Source organism: Phallusia mammillata, chromosome 4, assembly GCF_965637545.1.
Source record: "Phallusia mammillata chromosome 4, kaPhaMamm4.hap1.1, whole genome shotgun sequence".
NCBI lineage: Eukaryota > Metazoa > Chordata > Ascidiacea > Phlebobranchia > Ascidiidae > Phallusia > Phallusia mammillata.
This window is the reverse complement of record NC_137255.1, coordinates 9,024,589-9,046,510: the sequence shown is the minus strand read 5'-3', so window position 1 is coordinate 9,046,510 and position 21,922 is coordinate 9,024,589. Positions and strand designations below refer to the sequence as shown.

Sequence of the window (21,922 nt, the reverse complement as noted above, 5' to 3'; positions counted from 1 at the left end):
TTAGGCAAAGATCCGGATTAACCGATGTCGAATAGTCGAAAAAACCTTACCACAATACCTACCAGACAAACATCAGGATTAACCGACGTACTGTGGTCAAAAATTAATTTTCTGCAGTATTAAGGGAGTATGCAAACCTTCATGCTTTTTTGTTTTTTTGAAAAGCAGGGGTTTCTAACTGGAAAACACTGGCGTGCCAATTTTGGTTTTCAAATATACTCGCGCGCCAACGTTTGGTATTTGTTTGCAAAGACAGGATATTTTACCCAGCAATTATTTGGCCACTTCCATACACATCTAAATCTTCACTACAGTTAGTAGCCCAGCTCTTCGCGCCTAGGCTACTATTTTTACCCTTGGCCCGTTTTCCCAGACCAAACAGAAGCTTGCCTAATCTTGCTAACTTATTAACGATTCACGCCAATTCCGAATAATCGTCCAATATGTATGGAACCTTAGAAGGACTCAAGGAAAAATCTTATGTCAAACGCAAGTAAACTTGTTTGTGAAATTTAGAAAGCACTCAAAAAGTTGGTTGGTTGAGAAATAATAAAGTTTACCACATTTGAATGCGAGTGCCATATTCAAATCCTCTGCGTGCCACGATATGGACACCCCTGTTCTAAAGAGATCTATGCTACCGATTCTTTTTAGTGCCACTTAGAATTGCTTGCGAATTGCGTCCTTGGTATGTAATAAAGTAAAGTCAACTTGTACCTAATTAAAAGTGCAGTCCGTCTTCTAATCATGTGAATTCCATTTAGTTCATTACTGATACAGGTTGCGCATCCATGCCATTTTTAAAAATATGATACATATAGGCCTATCTTTAGTAAATGCTTCTTTCGGTCTTAAATTGTTCTAACGGGCACAATAATCGAAGCACCTTTATTTTTTTCTGATTTTGGTCTTTACTAAATACATGCGAATGGCACTGTATTTCAAATGCGTAATCACTTGTGGCAAACGTAGCTGTTTTTTGCTGCAGTTACAAATTCAGCTTTATCTATATTAACGAAGTTTAGCGGCTTAGCGCTAAATCACCCGGGACTGATCAAGCATGTATTCCAACAACATTCATATTAAATAAAACCCAACTAAAAAATTACCATGTACTTGGTAAAATAGCTATTCTACCTGTTCAGAGCATTTTGCTTTTATCTGCCTTATGCAAACAGAACCGAATCTAGGCCAAAGGTTGTATTTCAGCAGGCATTCATTTCAATACACCTGTTAAAGAATTTGGCCTGTAGCTAATACCGGGCGAACTAGGACTTCTCGCCATCTGCGTATGGAGCAACGCTGTTTGTGGTCAAGTAGTAGGTGACTGTTCGGTCTTTATGTCCCCCTTCATCTGAGTAATACCTATTGACAACATTATGATATGTTAGGCTGTTTTGTTCATTGAAGTTTGGAATTGGTTTAAGGTATTGGCCAGTGGCTGGTTAAAAACCACACATAGCCTATAGGCTATATTCAAAAGAAAAACATTGTTTTTTACACATAATGAGTGGTGGGATTTAGCCGGTTCGCACCGATTCATAGAACTGTCTCGCGATTTTTTATGAAATCAGCGAACCGCTTAGCATGACATAAAATTTTAACTCCACCAATGTTAATTTGAACCCCACCACTGGTTTTATAAGATCAGCAAACCAACTGAAAAAAAGGTTAATCCAACCACTGCACATAATCTTTAAAATAGTAGTCCAAGTGTGGTTTCTATATGCATTTTTTAAAGTTAAAAGGCAAGATCTTGGTTCAACTTTATAGCTACAAATTGAAAAAGGTCAGTTTACGAATAAGACCATTGTACACTAACCTCAATCCCTAATGAACTGAATCACAACAAGTAAACACATTGCAAGGCCGTTAATAATCGTTATTGTTTTGATCACTCAAAGTAAAAGCCCTGTAGTGTTGTTTAGCCCAGTGCTCCGCAACCGGTGTGCCGCGGCACACTGGTGTGCCGCAAGACGATGCTGGGTGTGCCGCCGGTGAGGCCCAAAGAGGGTTTTTGTGTGGCCCGCGAACTAACTTTTAAATTTTAGGTGTTTACCTCAGGTGGAATACCCGTCAGACCACTGATTTTAAGAAACGATCATTCTTTATTAGTAATAGCTAGAAATAAATGCGACGTTTTTATCGTATGATAGAAATAGTCCCTCCTGTTAAAGGTCAGCAATTTCAATTGTTGCGTCATATTTTTCAGTTGTTTTGTCATTGTATGCCATTGTTTTCACACATAGCAGTTTATTGCACTTGTTTTTTAGTTTACTACACTGTATATCTGTTTCTTGCATTACAACTGTTTCATGTACATGAAATGGCATAAACGCACAACATTTTTAATCACATAATATTTTTATTCATATTACTTTTACAAAAAAGTTCCAATAGTACGGCCCTTTATTAACGTAAAAATGTTTTTGGCCCCCAAAAAGTTTAAGACCCCTGGCTTAAAGCTTTTTTTAATCTTTCGAAAAATTCCAAATCGCATTTTTGGTTCGGGTGTGCCGCCGAACATTCAAAGCTTGTATGGTGCGACGTGCGTGAAAAAAGGTTGCGGAGCACTGGTTTAGCCCTTAGATCAGTGGTCGGCAACCGCCGGTCCGCGAGGAGTTCGTTACCGGGCCGTATAATTCTTCGGGTTAAAACAATTTGTCCGTGTATACCGGAGATGATAAATTAATTTAAGCGTTTTTGTTGCTGAATACTTGTAGTTTTTTGAAGACCGGTCCGCGATAAAATTTCACTTTCAAAAACGGTCCGCAGTGCAAAAAAGGTTGCCGATCCCTGCCTTAGATCAGGGCTACTCAAACTTTCTTGCTCTGCGACCCCATTTTAGAACAGAAATTTCTACACGACCCCTTGATGGGTATGGTGCAAAGAAATACTTATATTTTAAATATATACCATTTAATGGCGCCTAAAAAGTCTAAATTAATATCTAACTTGATACACAGTCTTAGTTTTTATGACGTCATAATCTCTATTGTGACGCTTGTGGTATCTGCTTTTTCGCATTGTTTGCACACAATAGGCATAAAAAGTCTGGCGCATATGGTTACTAGGCTGGTAATACTTTTTTAAGTTCTACAAAATGTGTTTAGAGCAGTTTGGATACACGGGAATGATGTTTAAACAATAAATGTACGCACGTATACCATTTATTGCGACTGACATAATAACCCATAATGTTTCGCGACCCCAAAATTATATTACGCGACCCCAATTGGGGTCGCGACCCACAGTTTGAGAAACCCTGCCTTAGATGACAATAAAAGGGTCTGCACTGTTTTTACAAGATAAATTTGTAGCCTACATTTATTAGATAAAAAACGTAAAATAACTCTAAAACAAATAGCCTACAACGCCTCGTTTTTAACTTACCCCAAGTCTGCACAGCCAACCAAGGTGCAAGACGTGCATTGACTATTCTGATAATCATCATAATTGTCGCATGGACGACCAGTCATTGGTGAGTCTGCGTTTACAATGGAATCTTCATAGAGCTCGCACGCCCTCCCGTGGTTACACGTGAATTTCCACCATGCACCTGATACATCGCCAAAATATAAACATTTACAGAGCTTAAGAATCGTTGTCTGACATGGATACAACATAGGGGTCCACTATCTTCAACTTGATTAACGCTTTGACATTTATTTGGCAAAGTATAGCCTCCTTTTTTTAAATAAAGTGTGAAACAGAAAACACTAATTGACATGTTTCTGTAAGTAATAAGATTTTATGTTACAACCTAATAATGTGAAATCAGTGGTGGGATTCAGCCGGTTCGCACTGGTTTTGTACAACCGCCTCATGGAATTTTATGAGATCAGCGAACCGGTTAGCATAATGGGTTACTGTCAAGGGACTTTTTGCATCTTATCTGATACACCGATTTTTGAGGTCCGACTGTAAAATATCTTTTATTGGCAAAGTGGCCTACTTTATTTTAAATGATGTGTGAGAAGAAAACTCTTGTTAATATGTTTCTCCAGCTCACACAGTAGGATTCTATGTTACAACTTAAACGGAATAATATTTAATGCATTCTTCACTTAACCATTGCAAAAATCATGAAACATATATTTGGCGGTTATAAATGTCAAGAAAACGATAATGGCTGTTTTAGTTTTCTGTGTGGTATTTAAAAAGGAGAGTTGTTAGGAACGCTATACACGAACTTGAATACTAATTTTATCATAAACGTAACTGCCTAAGAGCTGGTGTATATAGAATACATCATGCAGACGTTTCAACGATCTCACCTTTTTTTCTAAGTGCTTTACATACCGTGTCCTATAGCTCGATTGACAACCTGCACTGATAATGACAACAGAGATTGTTGAAACGTCTGCATGATGTATTCCATATACACCAGCTCTCATGCAGTTATGTTTAAGATTGAGTTGTTTAGTTCAGTGTTACTTGCCTGGGTCGTAGTCGTGTCCAGGGCAACCGGGTTGGTTCGTTCCGCCATTGGGATAAAAATCAGCGTGACCGACCGGCATCTCAATGCCAGCGCCCAACTCCCAAATTGTTTCGGCGTCCGTATGGATAGCATCTACGAATATGGCATCAGTCGGATCCAAGCGGACTTTAGGGTCAGTATCTTCGAAAAGTGGCCCAGCTGGGTCAAGACCTGACACAAAATTTGGTTGCGAGACTTTTACATTAAAAATAGGCACAGTGAAAGAGCCGTTGGAAACAAACGAGTTTGGTATGATGCTTTGTTTTATTGTTTCTAAGTAAAACCTTGTTATGTCCACTTTTTTAAAGGTATTAATTTGTAGGTGAACAAATAACGGAGTTAATCCAATATCCTAAAGTTTGTCTGTTTCTTTTTATCATAGAAGCAACGACCCAACGCGTTACGCGGTTAGCATAGATCTGTCGTCCAGTAGGAGAAAATTCATTTTATTTTATTCACGTTTAAATTTAACAGATTAGGTGACTCCCCTGGCGCAGTATTTAACATATTTAGGTTCCTGATTATCCAGACGATGACTTAATTTAATACAAAAACAATAAATTTAGTAAACAATTTATAGTATGGCGTAATAATGAATCTAGTCGGTCTTCCAAGCATTATGATAAGGCAAGACGTATGCTGAAAGTATAGCTTGCGGTGGGATTCGAACCCACAAGTTGAATCACAATCGCCGTTGCCTGCCTTGTATGCTGGACATGCCAGCTTCGTAGTGTGGGATTATCATCAGTTTGATTATTATCGATCAGTTGTTTGAGTTAAATGTCTGATTTATAAGTGAGTATGTCGTAAACGCTGGTCTACATGAATGCTTTTGAGGGATCCCAGTACGTGTTTTCGTTTTAAACAAATAAGGCTTATGACCTACCGCTTATTCTTCCCATGCCGTCAAGCCTCTCTCCTGCATATCCCGCTATATGTGCTCCGAGACTATGACCGATCACGTGCATGTTAGCGTTTGTTGTTTTGGCAACACTCTGGTTACAAATTAGACCAGTTATTAGTTCAACAAAAACATACAATTGTATATAAGTCTGTTTTCTGTTTGAAAACTTTTGTTGCTGTGGTTTTTTGACTGCGTTAACAAAAAGTATAGGTCCAATTCAAACTTGTTTTTTTTTCTACTTTTGTTGGTGCTTTACAGTTTACTTTTTGTACGATTCTTTAGTTTGTTTTTAGATACTGATGATGCTACTAATGATTTTTAAAGTTTTTAGTCTATTTGAAAGGGGTGAATTTTTAAACATACGGAAAAATTTGTCAATATATTGTGGGTCAAATTTTCAAGCAACTAAACAACGTTTCTTGGCCAAAAGCGATCCCGGTTTAAATTCTTCTTTTATTCAAGTTACAGCACAATCGTAATCATGGATAAAATTGTTTGAAAATTCGGTTCTTACGTTTAATTCCAGGATCATCTGAGCAATCTGAGCACCAACTACTCTGGTGTTGGCGACAGCTTGGCCATAATCCATAAGTGCAGGGTTCGCTCCTTCTTCCCAATGCACAACGATAACATTAAAATCGCCTGCGTTCAGCAGTGTCTCTCTTAAGCTCTAAAATACAAAAACATATACAAGCTGTTGTTGCACGCATGGTATCAAGTTTACGCCTTCAAGAGCAAGAGGCCCAATCATTCGTTATCGCGCAGTATTTTCGTTGCATTACGACGTGCTTGAGTTTAATTCTTTTTTACCTTTGTGCTACGCACATGCTGTAGCCTACTACGCGCATTAAGTGTTATTTACCCTGATGAAGGCGATCTGCATAGGCGTCGACATGTCGGCATAAAAATGCAATTGCCAGAAAAGTTCTACAAAGTTTTAAACACCCGAGTTTCTTCAATAAGCCTCGAAAATTCGAAACAAATTCGTTGTATTAAATATTTACAACGCAGCGATGAGTACCAATGGTTTTCGCTGAGGTAATGAACAACAATACGGTTGTATTGAAAGAAAAACTCACAGAAGTTTTAAGCGTTAGAACTACCCAGAATTTACCTGAACCCAATCAGTGTCACCGTCTGAAATAAACCCGTGTATAAGAAATTTTGTAGGATGGTTTTTATCAAAACTTGAACTGCTTATGGAATTAGTGTTGCTGTAGTCAAGGTATTCATAACTCCTGGTTGACCTAAATAAAAATATGTTTTATTAAAAATGAATTATTATTTTTCAATTGTTCACCATTATAAATCTGAATTGGTGGATCTTGATCGTTTCACACGAGCCGCTTTTACATTGGGGCATCAAAGTGCCTGGGACATGAGTTTGAAATCAGGGGTGCACAACCTACGGCCGCAGAGAGGAGTTTTTGCGTCCGTGAAGATGTTTATTAAAAAAAGCTTTTATATACTGGTGGCCGTGACGGTCTCTCTTTACTTTACTCCGGTACTCTTTTGCTAAATATTTTGATTTTCAAACTGCTCTAAACAGATTTTGTGGTACTTGAAAAAATATTATCAACCTATATTGGCCATGTGCGTCAGACTTTTGTGTGCAAACAATGCGAAAACAGGTACCATATTTGTCAAAATATAGACTGTGACGTCATAAACAGTTAAGACTGATTGTCAGATCGTGCAGCTAAATCTGTGGAACAAGTGAGAAATAGATTTGGGTTTTTCAGGCGCCACTATATAGGTCTAAACTCGTTTTGCAGATACTTACAGTAAATTATAGTTTGAATTATGTACCTGGTGTAAAGCCAAAATTCTGTTCCGATTTTTTCTGGGGACCATGGAAGCCACGGTACGTAAGGAGGATCGTCAGTGAAGCAGCCCAAAGGCGGATAACAGGCTTCCTCTGAAAAAATAAACCTGTTTACAATCCATCACGTATTTTTACAGGAACACAGTTCATAAAGATCTGTTATGAGGATCATTTCGAAAACGTTAATCTGTCGGGTGTTGTGTACAAGTTCTATAATTACAAGTTAAACCTAAGAAAACTAGAAAGTATATTATTTAGTTAAACAAAGAAAATCGTACCCCCAGCTATTGTTAAACAGTAGCGAAATCGATTTTTGGCAACAAATTGTAACAGAAATGTTATGCGGGGGTCATTGATTTTTAAGTTTGTGCTTTTCTTAGCTTTCTCTCAAATCCCCAAAAAGCACAAGCCAACACAAGATCATGTGGACAGAAGGAAAACCCGTAAAAATATGCTTAATATGAATATAGCCCGATTAAACTTATGTTTTGCAGCCATATAGTCCCAAAAAAGATAAACACGAGTAGTTCATTTATGTTACAAACCGGCGGAACTTGATCCCAGCACGACCGCCAACAAAGTAAGAGCCAACAGCTTCATGATTCTTTTCTAGGGTAGATATGCACAGATCCTACAGTCAGAAAAAGTATCACTAATGTCACATTTGCTATCCGTCTTATGTAGCCCCATATGAGACTCGGTAGCATCTGCTATGTTCCCAAGGTTCTCAAACATTTCGCTATTTTTGCAATGTCGTGGCTCATAGACTTGCTGACTGGAATAATAAACTTATGAGTTTTTTGTTCTCACACATGGTGATTATAGTAATTTCCATTTATAACTTTATAGTAATTGCATTATTTCGCACCACAACATCGTCAAATGTTCAATTTTTGGTAAAAGTTTGTCAATAATACGGTTCTGATAAAAAATTGTAAACGATGACTTGAGCTTAATTTATTAGCATTGCCAAACCACGACGAACGCATCACCATGTGTTTATATTCTCACATAGGTCATGCAATCCCTATCTTTCCTTGTTAGACTCCAGACTGTTTTGTGTTTGTACTACCTAAAGCGTCAGTAGTTCAAGTAGTTCAATACCTGGTAGCAACGGTTTGCAAGGCAATGGCAAACATGTAGGCAGGGTTGCCATACAGTTCTTGTTCCTAAAATTTGTTCTTATTTTGACGAGCTGTGTCTTAAAAAACATTGTCATTACTTCTAATGCCCTTCCTTTCACCTTGAGTCCTTATTTTGTCTTATTTTCAACAATTACTAACTTTTGTCCATTTTTCTCTGGCATCCTGTGTTGTGTAACCATACCAAAACATAACAGTCAAATGACTGCTAACTTACAAGAAACCTATCGACCCAAGAAGTGTTTTCTACGAGCAAAGAGTGGTTAGAACAATTTGTTTCTGGAAAAAATGTCATGTGATATGTCTAAGCAAAAATAAATTTGTTACAAAAGATTTTATTTGTTCATATTTAATGCAGGTCTACAAATATTAGGTGGGGTTTTTTGTATCAATTACACACATCCAATAATGACTATCCACTAATAAGACGGTTTTAACATTTTTTTAGCTTTTGCTTTATTGTGTTGATAAAGACCAAACAAAGAGACAAAAAATGATGACGTCATACTGCATAAGCAGTTGAGTCGTTTTTTTCATTCTTGGTATTCTGCAAACAAGTCGATTGGTAATAGGCTAATTTTTGGCGTGGTATAACAAGCTTGTTGAAACTTCACGCCATATCACTCGATTTAAATTATAAATCAGACAAGACTATTTTGCCGTAGATATAAGCTGTCTCGTAAAAGTCCCCGAGAGCAAAACCGTAGTTGCACATTTGTTCATGTAAATCTTTTATTCCCGGGCTTGTTGAAGTAGAAACAACTCGCGAATCTTTTAATATGCCAAACAGTAATTTTGTTTTTTTACTGTCATTTACATGACTACAATCAAAATTTCACTTCAGTATGAAAAATATTGCACCAAATATCAGACACCGGATGGAAATGGTTCCCCTTCTATATGGCCGCTGTCAAAATTGCTCTGTCATGCGCTATCGTTGTGAAACGAAACAAAAGACTGCGTAGCTTTAAAATCGTGATCCTATTTTTCGGGACGTGTACTATACCGGTTGTTAGTGCGGATGCGCCATGAGTTTTGAATTGTAGCTGCTCTGTTTGTGTGTTTGTTACGTTACACTGTTTTTGTGTTTGTTAAATCGCTTGTTACGTATTACACATGCCTTTGTTTCGAATTTAGCTGTTAAATGTGCGCTACTTAGTGATAGGTACTTTCATAAAAAATAGTTTCATGCTTAAGCTTTCTGTCTGATTGCGTGGCTAAACACTATTTTTCTGTAGATTTTCAAATTATTTACTTATTGTTAGTTTATTTGGAGTGAAATTGAGGTTCTTTGTTTGTTTTATCACTTAAAACGTTATTGAAGCATAGTTTTGACTCACTTTAAACAGACGCAAAATGTCCAAAAAGGGGTAAGTTTATGCCATTTATTTATTTTCTCGCTTTTTTATTCTTTTTTTTTACTAAACAGAGCGGCACCTGAAGACAATGACTTGTCAACTGCAATCTTACGGCAGAAAGCTAAACCAAATCGATTGATTGTTGAAGATGCTGTCACAGATGACAACAGTGTTGTTGTACTTTCACCAGTAAGTATTGTTTTTAGCCAGTGCTGGGATTACGCCGGTGCGCACCGGTTTTAGCAATCTCATGAAATTTTATAGGATCAGCGAACCGGTTAGCATTACTTGTTACTGTCAATGGACTTTTTGTAACAGAACCAGCTTAAAAATATGACTTCTGTGGACGAACCACCTGACAAAAAAATTAAATCCCATCACTGTTTTTACCTAAGTAATTCAGCGAATATATATAGAATGTAATTGTGATTTTAAAATTATTTCATTTTCTTAATGTTTTTTACTGCAAACATTAAAAGGGTGCTTTGAAAATGGTGTATTATTAAATGTTTGTTTCTTTTTGTAGGCAAAAATGGAAGAACTACAACTGTTTCGCGCTGACACTGTTTTGCTGAAAGGCAAAAAGCGCAAAGAAACAGTATGTGTTGCACTTTCTGAAGACGATGTGCCAAATGAAAAAATTCGAATCAACAGAGTTGTTCGAAAAAATCTTCGTGTCAGAATTGGTGATGTCATCAGGTAAAAACTTGCTCTGTAAGATATTAATGATATACATTAAGATATTTCTGATATACATTAAAAAAAAACTGTGGATGACATTAGACACTGTGGTATTCAGCCGGTTGGCACTGGTTCTATAGAACCGCCTCATAAAATGTTATGAGTTCAGCGAACTGGTTAGCATTTGTGATTATTGTCAATGAACATTTTATGACAGAACCAGCTGAAAAATAATATGAGTTTTGTGATAGAACCCGTTGACAAAAAATTTGAATCCAACCACTGCATTAGACTTGTCAAAGTTTTCAGTATCTTTGCCTATTTGTTTTACTTTTTATGATTTATTGTTACTTTTCAGTATTCAAGCCTGTCCAGATGTAAAGTATGGTGTCAAAATTCATGTATTGCCAATTGATGATACTGTGGAAGGAATTACTGGTAATTTGTTCGAAGTGTACCTCAAACCATACTTCCTTGAGGCCTACAGACCAGTATGGTATGTTTCCAATAAAAACTTTTGTAGTTAAAAGCTGCTTTGATTTGTTAGTTCATCCTCACGAATGGTTAAATATGTGCTGTTAACTTGCATGTCAGACAATTACCTTGGGCAGCAGGGTTATTTAAGTGGCAATAATTCTTCTTTTCTACAGTAGTGCTATGTTTTTAACTTTGTTAAACACGAACTTTGACTTGATTTTTGAAATGTTTTTTTTTTAATAGAACGTACCAAACAATTAGAACATAACTGATATGTAGCAAATTAAACAAAAAAACAAGTACTTTGGCTTATCATACACAAAAATAACTTTGCAGATCTGTAACTGTTAGCAATATTAAATAGTGATGCACCCAAGTTTCAGCTGTCCGAAACATTTCTGCCGAATATGCTGTTGTTTGTTTCAGTTCCTGAACAAAATTGCATGGAATTAATGCCTAAACTATCATTTTGGCCAAAACGAAACATCATAAATTAACCAATTGTGTCTATAAAATACAAGCCACTGTGTCTGCAAAATATTACAAGTTTGGTAAAGCTTCCGCATTGTGAAAGTGATTTTGGTTTGACATAATTAAGTTCACTCACTTCAACAACAGAACTTTCAGTTAATAGCGTCCATAGAAATCCATAGATTTTAGGTTTAGTTTTATCCCAAACCCTGTATAGGCGGGTTTGGTGCATCATTATGAACTCTAGATTTAAAAATCTGAAATTTCATTTTGAAAATCAGTTTCAATAATATTGCTTTTCTATAATACTGACAAAAAACTTTTCATAGTGTACTGTATATACATCTCAGTTAATCTTGGGTCTTCTAATTTTCAGCAAAGGTGATGTTTTTCTTGTTCGGGGAGGAATGCGTGCTGTTGAATTCAAAGTTGTGGAAACGGACCCATCTCCATACTGTGTGGTGTCACCTGAAACTGTCATTCACTGTGAAGGAGAACCAATTAAAAGAGAGGTTAGAATTTATTTCCTTTAAGCATAATAATTGGATAATGCTGAGCAGTCAGTTTAAAGCTGCAGCCCCCCACCTGGCCGTCGTTTTTGTTACTGTGAAACCAAAGTTATGTATTTATATATATATATATTAATTATGCATAAAGATTTGACACAGACCTATTGGGCCAACACTTAGTTTAAAATAACTTTCTCTTTTATAACATGCATGACAAAGCCATTTATTCTTACCTAAATAGTTATGCATATGATTTGGTAAAATTCTTCATACATTGTACCAAAGGAACGCAGTAACTAATAGCTTTGGTTTGTCCTGATACAGAAAAATATCATACATAAGTGTTAATATGTGTCAATAAATTGCTCCAATGATTTTAGGATGAAGAGGAATCACTGAATGAAGTTGGGTATGATGATATTGGTGGGGTCCGGAAGCAACTGGCCCAAATCAAGGAAATGGTTGAATTACCACTTCGTCATCCAGCTTTGTTCAAGGTAAAGTAAATACTTAAAGCATAGTATACCCATCTAGCCAATGTCATAACATAATTAAATATATACATTATCAGGTGTACCTTATTAGGCATATTTAAAGGAATAGTTTGTAGTTTGGTTGAAAAACATTGGTGACTTTTTGCAGGCAATTGGTATTAAACCTCCTCGTGGTATTCTGTTGTACGGCCCACCGGGAACTGGAAAAACTCTTATTGCAAGAGCAGTTGCAAATGAAACAGGAGCCTTTTTCTTCCTCATCAATGGTTTGTCACGTTTTTTTTGCATTTTCTTGGCATCAATTTTATCAAAATCATATTATGTACTTTTGCTTCACCATCTTGGTGTGATTTAAAGTGTGAAAGTGTGATTATTTTATGGTTTTTCAATCTTAGGTCCTGAAATTATGAGCAAACTTGCTGGAGAGTCTGAGTCTAACCTTCGAAGAGCATTTGAAGAGGCTGAAAAGAATGCTCCATCAATTATCTTTATTGACGAGCTTGATGCCATTGCTCCAAAGCGAGACAAGGTACAATGATAGTTTTTGGTTTCTCAACAGGCTTTTACTTTTGATTTTAAATTGTGTAACCATTTTAGTGCGGTATTTTTCTGCGAAGTGTTTTTTTAGAATATAAATTTTGTAGTTAAACCAACTTTAGGTTTTTTTTTCACTTCAAAATTAAACAGAAAAATGATTATGCCCCTGTATAAAGGTAAATGTTTTTACAGGATCTGTCCCTCTAATAGTAAGCATGTTACTGTCACTAGTCACTGAGTCAAGCTTCTCAGTAATTGGTGATAAAGAAGCAAATACTAACTTAAAATCAGCTAGCATAAAGTTGTAAGACTCCAACTATATATATCTCCTTAATCTTACTAGACACATGGAGAAGTAGAACGTCGAATTGTTTCTCAACTTCTGACACTTATGGACGGATTGAAACAACGCCATCATGTGGTGGTTATGGCAGCTACCAACAGACCAAATTCAATTGATGCTGCTCTTCGACGTTTTGGTCGTTTTGATAGAGAAGTTGACATTGGCATTCCTGATGCTACTGGAAGACTGGAAATTCTTCGAATCCATACAAAGAACATGAAACTAGCTGATGATGTTGATTTGGAACAGGTATGAATTGTGGTAGATGGGGTTTTAGAGTCTAAAGCAGGGGTCGACAACCACTGACATGCGTGTCAAGGTCGGCACACAAGATAGTTTTTCATGACATACCAACTGATTTGCGTGTTTATATTGAACTAACAATTTTACCTGTTACTCTTGTTTGTTTTTAGTTTTTACTGTCTTAAATCTAGCCTTACATGCACAAAACACTCTGCTTTCTCTTTATTATTGATATCTGCTGGCACAAACCACTATTATTTAGAAAAATGTGGGCATGCGAGGTCATTAACACATGGAAATAACAAGTAAACTGGCATGTGTCACCTAAAAGGTTGCCAACCCCTGGTCTAAAGGTATATTTCTGGTATAACAGGTATAACAGCATAACAGCAAAAAACATGAGAGCTTTGAAAAGTTATTTTGATTTTTTCAAGGTATAACAGCAAAACATGGGACTTGAAAACATAGCACTATTGCGATTTTTTCACACATTAACTGAACAGACAACCTTGAAAGTCTTGAGTTGGATTCTATAGTTACTAAATTTCTAAGTCTATTAAAATCCTATGAGCTGGAATGGGTATTTTACTGTGTACATAAATAAGCTACTGGGAGTATGAGTCAGAATGTATATCTTCCTACTCTGCAACCCTGTCCATAGTATTTTAATGAACGAAAGTTAGAACAATTGTTAAAACTGATAACCTAAAACTGGTTAGTCCATCTAAAACATTTAAACTGCATTATTTGCTTCTTAAATGAAACAACTAGTGATGGGACGGTACCAGGTTTTATAGTGAGTGAAAACTGAGACAAACCTTTTCGATACCAAGTACGAGTATCAATACCACTGAAATCGTTCGATACCATTGATACCGAGTACTTGTCCCATCACTAGAAACAACTAACCAAATTGATAAAATATAGGTTTTTTATTATTGTAATTTATTGCAGATTGCTGCTGAATCTCATGGTCATGTGGGAGCTGATTTAGCTGCTTTGTGTTCAGAAGCAGCTCTTCAACAAATTAGAGGTAAAATGGATTTGATTGACATGGAAGAGGAGACAATTGATGCAGAGGTGATGGATAACCTTGCTGTCACAATGGAAGACTTCAGAGTAAGAGAGCTTTTGATCTAAAAAAATTCTGATCTAAAATTTTCTTAAAAATCAAAATTTTAAATGCAACATAGGCATTTATAGTAAACATTTGAAATGATAATGTAAGTTTTGCAAGGGTTAAGGTAAAATTAGGTTCAATTTTTTTTTCTTGTGACTTTTTCAAGTATGCAGGTATATTAGGATAATTTTCTTCTATACCCAGTTACAACATGTGTTTCATTTGACATGTCAAACAATAGCCTCACTGTGGTATTTTTTGCTGTGTAACTTTGTACTTATTACAGACAGTTTTTAACCTCAAAACACTATAACATTTACTTTAGTACAGTGGTTTTCGAACCGTGTGTCACATCCCTCATGAGGGCATGTTTGCCTTTTTTCTACGGATTGCAAGGCCTTTTGATAAACCTTTATCAGCCATAACAGCTTGAAAACCTTTAAAGTAACAAAACTTAACATACTCTTTATCTTTTCCAAAAGTAAGAGTTTTTATTCTAGAGATTATTAAATGAATGTGGAAATTTTTGAAAGGGGGTCACAAGTTAAATTTGATTGGTAAAATGGGTCATGGGATAAAATAATTTCAAAAAACCACTGCTTTAGGGAACATATTTAATGCTTTTTTGAGTGTTTTGTTTTTGTCAAATTCTAACATGTATTTTTGTTTTCAGTTTGCAATGGCTCAGAGCAACCCATCAGCTCTGCGTGAAACTGTGGTGGAAGTTCCCACTGTCACATGGAACGACATTGGTGGTCTTGAAAATGTTAAAACTGAACTCCAGGAGCTTGTACAGGTGAGATTTATATGTGTATATTAGTGGTGCACAGGTCTTCCAAATATACATAAGTTTCAGTATTGTGTCACACCATGTATAAGTGATTGCTTGTATAATGTAAAACTGTTTTTTTGTACATTCCAAAATATTTCATTTTTTCAAAAATAACAAACAGTCTGAGAAATACAGACCGCAGTTAATATAATAATTATTGGTCTCCTTCCCTGAAGGACGCATCTTGATTTCACTTAGTTTTTATTCTGTTTTTTTTTTTCTTTTTTCTCCCGAAGTTTGTACATGCACTTTTGGCATTAAATCTTTAATGGATTTGGATGAAACTTTAACAGATGGTAGATATGGTCGTGTAGATGTGTTTCGTTTGACTTGATAACCCCAGTATTTACCCCGCTAGACCCCAAAGTGTAAAACGTTTTTGTATGTTGCTTCGCACCACAAATGAAAGATTTCTGTAGTGTAATAGTATAACAAAGGCACCAGTACATATGGTACTTGTGTTTGTGCATTACTTGATGGACGTTTTTGCACATGCCAGTCAGAGGGGTATTAACAGCCTTATGACGTCAGAAGCGTTGAGAAATGTTGCTGATAACACTTCTAGTGGTCAGAATTTTAAACATTGTTGGATTTGGATAAAATTTTTACATGACTGTTAATTGAGTCATTGTGGTTTCATATTTTATACTTTTGGGTGTTAAACCCCACCGACCCCCTAAAATGGGTGAGTTTTTTTAAACGGTGTCGGAATTTAGTGAAATTTGAAAAGCTCGCAGAATTTGTCATTTATAGGTGTCAATTGTTGTGTTTAACCCTGTAACCGCAATATTTACCCCTCTAGCCCCCTAAAAAGGGTGAATTTTTAAAACATTTTCTGAATTTGATGAAATTTGGACAGCTTATAGAGTGTGCTATTTATGGTTGTTGTTTGTTATGTTTAACCCTGTCGCCCCAACATTTACCCCACTAGCCCCCCAAAATGGGTCCTTTTTGTAAACAAGAAAATACCTTAGAAAATAAATATATGTTAAGAAATAGGTCATAGTGTATGTGCAATGGCAATATGTGCTAAGCCACCCTTCTAGTTTTAAACATACTTTTTTGTTTCCTTTCCACAGTTAACAACAAGACATGCATATGATTTTATTTTCAAAAAAGTGTTAGAAAACTTTAAAATGTCTATCTTTTTTGCTAAATGGATCGTCTTAGCAACCCCAACATTTTACTATTACAGTATCCAGTTGAGCATCCAGAAAAGTTTTTGAAATTTGGCATGACCCCATCTCGTGGTGTGCTGTTTTATGGACCTCCAGGTTGTGGTAAAACCCTTCTAGCCAAAGCCATCGCCAATGAATGCCAAGCCAACTTCATTTCAATTAAGGGCCCTGAAATGCTCACTATGTGGTTTGGTGAATCTGAAGCCAATGTTCGTGAAGTCTTTGACAAGGTAAGATAAGGCAAAGGCGAGTTTTTCAACTGTGAAAGTTTGCAACCCAAGTATTTTTCTAAAATTTGAACTCATGGACCCATGGGTATGCATTTTTATCTGTAAAACATTGAAGGTGTTGAAATATTTAGGTTTCATGAAAGTTACTTTGCCACTTTTGGTCAGTATTTCGACTAAACATTCCAACTTGACAAAACTTTTTAAGCAAGTACTATGCATTGTCCGCCAGACAACTTGTGACGTCACGTGTAGATTTACCAGTTTCGTACCCACCACTGAACATCAAATACATAATATAAGATTACACAAAATGATTTTGTTTTAAGTTTTTCGACTTTCCTCGACTATTTTCCCGGACTTTTTTAAAAATTGCCTAAACAGTACTTGTATCCTTAACCTATTTCTAGCCCTCAAGCCGCTTTATTTTATTGTCAACTTTCTCTTAGTTATCAGACAATCCCTTTAAAGCAGTGCTTGTCAACCTTTTAACTGTACACCCTTTTACGTTTACTCAAAATTTGTACAACCCAGTAAAAATTTATTCAACTCTGTAACTCACTGAATCTGTGGTCCTAACTGAAATAATGATGAGCACAATATCAACAAGCCATAATCTATAATTCACTTTCTACTTCAAAAACAACTACCATTAACAACGATTAACAAGTGAAATATTAAATTATGACGTCACAAATAGAGTTTGTAACTTAAAATCAACCTACACTTAGGATGCATGTTGTGTCATGAATTGCACACTCCAGTCAGCCTGTTCTAAAACTGAAACCTGCCTGTTGTGATACCTGGTCTTCGGTATATTGTATTTTGTATCCGGTACACCCCAGTACACCCATTTAAAGTGGTACACTCTGGGGTGTACAATACACCCGGTTGAAAAGCACTGATTTTAAGTACAGTTATATTACTGTGTTTGTGAAATTCCCAAGTGCAAAAATTTATTTATCATAAAAAGACACATCGTTTTTTTTTTTTGTTTTAAACGACATATCACTGTCCTTTGGTTTCTTTATACCTAAAACTATTTTTGTTCAGGCTCGACAAGCTGCTCCTTGTGTTTTGTTTTTCGACGAATTGGATTCCATTGCAAAATCACGTGGTGGTAACGTTGGTGACGGCGGTGGTGCCGGTGATCGCGTCATCAACCAAATTCTGACCGAAATGGATGGAATGAGTAACAAGAAAAACGGTACAGAATAAAATGTATTAGCATATGCAATGGCAGTGTTTTTTATTGTAACCATGTAAAGTGACACGAAACAAGCATAGCTTTTGTTTTTGATTGCCTTCTGCTTCTGTTTGACGGAGGTTTACCCAAAAGGAAAATCTACCAACACCGGAACTAACATTACAAAAAAATCCGTTTACGAAATTCCGAAAGGTGGCGCCAATAGCATTCGCAAAAATGTAAAATGCAATTTGTGTAAAAAATACTGACGGTTAGGGATATTAGGGTTGGTCTAGGTTTAAGTTTATTAAATTTAAACCAAATTCTGGCACTTCTGTCAGTGATCAAGCTGCTTTTATTTCCGTTGTTCCGTTTTTCTAAATCACAAATATCTTTAAACATGGACATTCAGGTAAAACACGTTCAAAGCTTAACTAAGTTTTATAGAGCTCTACTGGCAAACATGTTCACTAATGCATTTTCATTGTTTGAAATTAACAACCATATTTTTAATGTGCAGTGTTTATTATTGGTGCAACAAATCGTCCTGACATCATCGACTCTGCCATCCTGCGTCCAGGAAGATTGGACCAGCTCATTTACATCCCGTTGCCAGACGACAAGTCTAGAATCAGTATTCTTAAAGCTAACCTGCGCAAATCGCCTGTCGCTCAAGTAAGTACCACAGTGTTATACTTAACTAAATCCAGGTCACAGTTTTTACCTAACCACAAAAAGTTAATGTTTTAAAGACCGATAAAGTCAAAAATTTGTTTAAAACCCATATTTTAAAATTACCGTACTTGTGCAGTTTTAGTTAGATAACAAACCACAATAGGGCAAATCCTGTTAATAAGCAAGTTATTAATTATAGTTGCCAGTTTCCGACATTTGTATCTAGTAATCCTCGTACATTCTGGTGACTTGTGTAATGTTTGGCATTAAGAATTGTATATAATTGGACATACACCAAACCAGTTTAGCAAAATTGGTGCCAGCCCCGGTGAGCTCTTGTCATGGGTTCGAATCCCACCACATACTCGATTTTGATGCTTCTGCCTTGCCATACGAACACCCGCTACAGTTTAAAAGTTTAGAAATTATATTTTATCAATGTTTTATTCACAGGATGTCGATCTAACCTTGATGGCGAAGGTAACAAAAGGCTTCAGTGGCGCAGATTTGACTGAGATCTGTCAGAGAGCCTGTAAGCTCGCTATCAGAGAAAATATTGAGAAGGACATCCAGAGGGAACGCGAAAGGGCGAGAACTGGTGCAAACAACGCTATGGTAAGTTTAAATTTGCTGCGCTTTATTGAAAAAACATTGTAAATCTATATTGGTTGTACCAGCATAAGGCGTGCGATTATTAAGATATAGGACAGACGTGAATGTGTCGGAATAGTTTTTGGATAAATCCTAATTGATTTGTTTCTAGTTTAAGCTAGGTGCATTGGCTATGTTTGCCAATACTGTTTTGTAATTGAACTATAATAAAAACTTCAAATTTGATTTAAGTTCGCAAAAAAACATTAGGTCATTTGACCTAAAGATTCAAACTTAAAATTAGTAGAATGAAATGTGGGAATTCGGGAAAAAAGCTTTTATCTTTGTTTAGGGTAACCCTATGACATTTTACCCTGTGAGGCTTTTTAATATTATTCAAAAATAATTTATCATTTTTTCACACTTGACAATCCTACATTTAAGTATTTTCTAGCATGGAATTCGATAGCCCACACTCTTTCAAACAATCATTACAGAAATGAAAAGTAAAATGTTTAACAGAAAGAAACAGACAGCATATAAATTTGTAAAAAACACATCACATTTTTTTGCAATCCTTATGCAATTCTCCAATGTAATACTCAACATAGCGGCAAATAAGACTAGTAAAAAGGGAGATTAAAAGATTTCAGGAATGAGATAAAAAAGTTGAAATGTTTTTCAGGACATGGATGAAGACGAGGATGATCTTGTTCCGGAAATTCGACGGGATCACTTCGAGGAAGCGATGAGATTTGCTCGAAGATCTGTCACTGACAAAGACATCAGGAAATACGAAATGTTTGCTCAAACTCTGCAACAAGCAAGAGGCTTTGGAAACTTCAGGTATCTATTGTGTTATTAATCTTATTAAAATATGTCGCTGCCCAAATCGTACGTTTCAAAAAGTTTGTAAAACCATGATTTTTAGAGGTAAAAGATCAATGCAATTTGGGGTAATAATACAAAGTCCTGTTTTTTTAAGTGGAATGTGTGGTTAGGTATTTATGGATGTATTTTTTGCTGAGGTTAGGGCTTCTTACTAATCTTTTAAACCAAACTAAGAGTGTTTGAACTGAACAGTATCTGATGCTTTAACAGACAGAATGGTCATCGACGATCACCATATATGTAACTAAATAATAAATATTTTCCTAGTAACGAAATCATTTGAATATTTATAAATGTATTTGTATATGATGGAATATTCATTTCGATACTAGGAAAATGTTTTCGATTTTTAGTCATCTTTCAAACTATCACCACTTAATCGATAAGTTCAAGCTAATTTATGTTTCGATATTGGCATTATCTGTTACCAATTGCTCTGTAAAATCATTTAACTGCGTCTACTACTTAAAATTTGAGGATCTTGACTTTTAAACATGTTGAATTCTACCTTTACAGTTTCGGAAGATCCGGAGCTAACACTGGTGGCGGAACCGGAGCTACCGGAGGATCCGGAACAACCGGAGGTGGTGGTGATCTCTATGAAGAAGAAGAGGATGATCTTTACAGTTGAGCTGCTCATTCTTGATCAAACCCATGGCTATTCTGCCCTCTAATGTTTGTACAATGCCCCCCTGTGGTATTTTTTGCTTTGTATAATTTCTTGATGTAGATAACCTAGACTATTCCGATTTCACGTCTCAGATTTTCGTTCCCGTTTCTGCGAAAACGACCAAAATCGAAAAAAATGCTAGCTATGTTGGTTGGCTGCTCGTTAATTTGGCGCTGCTTTGGTAAAATTGATTCATTTATCAACACTGTTATTTTGTGTCTCAAAAAAGTTCCCTTAAAGCTGCAAAACAAGTTCAGATTAGTGTTGTCCACCTTCAATCGTCTAACATACGAAAAAAATGTGCATTCAAATTGTCTGCTGTGTTTAATGTTGCCGGAACGAGAATACATTGTTGTGTTTCGAAAAGTTTGTCAAAGCTGTTGAGTTCAGTTAATTTCGCTTGGAGAAACATAGCGACACAAATGCCCTAAAACACTATAAAAACAACAGTTTCAGTAATGGATCAAAACCTTAATCAGCTGAACTTAAACTGACGATCACTGTTTGCCTTTTTTCAAACATATAGCAGTAAAACCAGTAGACGGCAAAAGCGTCGCTTTATCTGGCCCGCGAAGGCATTTTTGGTTAAACAAAGCGTATGGAACATTTTGTAACGTAATACGTTAAAGGTTGCGCAAGCCTGCAGAATTCATTCTAGTTTTTTATAAATTTAAATAGTCTGGCGCGATTACAACGTAAGTATGATACAAAAGCTGTTAGTTCCGTCACAGACAAGAGCAAAGAAGAGTAATTGTGCGCGAACACCCCTAATTTGTTACTTGTAATAGAATACAAGAGCATTAGTTGGTAGATGAGACACTTCTACATTCTTCATAATTTTACAATTTAATAACGGCACTATCGAAAATTAAATAAACATAAGATTGTGTAAAGACTATAACTCCTTGACCGTCCCGTCAAAACTCGCGAGTTTCAGTTCGGGAAATGTGTCCTGGCTTGCAAGCCTTGTGCCTATGGCGTATGATTATCATAATTATCCGACCCGTTGTGAAAAAACTTTGGTTACCCCTGGTCTATTGGTGTTACAAAAAACAGTATTGTTAGCCCAGACACCCTATTCAAATAAA

General features: G+C 36.2%; 2 protein-coding genes across 2 annotated transcripts; one reads left to right on the top strand and one right to left on the bottom strand.

Moving 5' to 3' along the window:
- Window positions 1-1,268: 1,268 nt before the first annotated feature.
- Window positions 1,269-7,809, bottom strand: LOC145223419 (pancreatic lipase-related protein 2-like). Its single transcript, XM_080089846.1, has 9 exons — window positions 7,751-7,809; window positions 7,194-7,316; window positions 6,787-6,789; window positions 6,499-6,631; window positions 5,899-6,054; window positions 5,367-5,475; window positions 4,442-4,651; window positions 3,394-3,559; window positions 1,269-1,365 (listed from the first exon to the last, which is right to left on the bottom strand). The coding sequence occupies exons 1-9, from the start codon at window positions 7,807-7,809 to the stop codon at window positions 1,269-1,271; spliced, it is 1,056 nt and encodes a 351-aa protein (XP_079945972.1).
- A 1,760-nt stretch (window positions 7,810-9,569) lies between these two features.
- LOC145222523 (transitional endoplasmic reticulum ATPase-like) lies at window positions 9,570-21,200 on the top strand. Its single transcript, XM_080088661.1, has 17 exons — window positions 9,570-9,721; window positions 9,781-9,898; window positions 10,236-10,408; window positions 10,749-10,886; window positions 11,715-11,850; window positions 12,228-12,344; window positions 12,490-12,607; window positions 12,737-12,870; window positions 13,222-13,470; window positions 14,419-14,583; window positions 15,258-15,380; window positions 16,612-16,824; window positions 17,875-18,028; window positions 18,528-18,682; window positions 19,136-19,297; window positions 19,959-20,119; window positions 20,681-21,200. The coding sequence occupies exons 1-17, from the start codon at window positions 9,708-9,710 to the stop codon at window positions 20,793-20,795; spliced, it is 2,445 nt and encodes an 814-aa protein (XP_079944787.1). The 5' UTR covers window positions 9,570-9,707; the 3' UTR covers window positions 20,796-21,200.
- Window positions 21,201-21,922: the final 722 nt, after the last annotated feature.

Coding starts and splice junctions, on each gene's coding strand:
- LOC145222523 (XM_080088661.1), top strand. Junction 9,899..10,235: donor GTGTTGTTGTACTTTCACCA/GTAAGTATTGTT, acceptor TTCTTTTTGTAG/GCAAAAATGGAAGAACTACA. Junction 11,851..12,227: donor GAGAACCAATTAAAAGAGAG/GTTAGAATTTAT, acceptor CAATGATTTTAG/GATGAAGAGGAATCACTGAA.
- LOC145223419 (XM_080089846.1), bottom strand. CDS start 7,809: ATGAAGCTGTTGGCTCTTACTTTGTTGGCGGTCGTGCTGGGATCAAGT. Junction 7,317..7,750: donor GGATCAAGTTCCGCCGGTTT/GTAACATAAATG, acceptor GATTGTAAACAG/GTTTATTTTTTCAGAGGAAG. Junction 1,366..3,393: donor GTTGGCTGTGCAGACTTGGG/GTAAGTTAAAAA, acceptor TGTTGTCAATAG/GTATTACTCAGATGAAGGGG.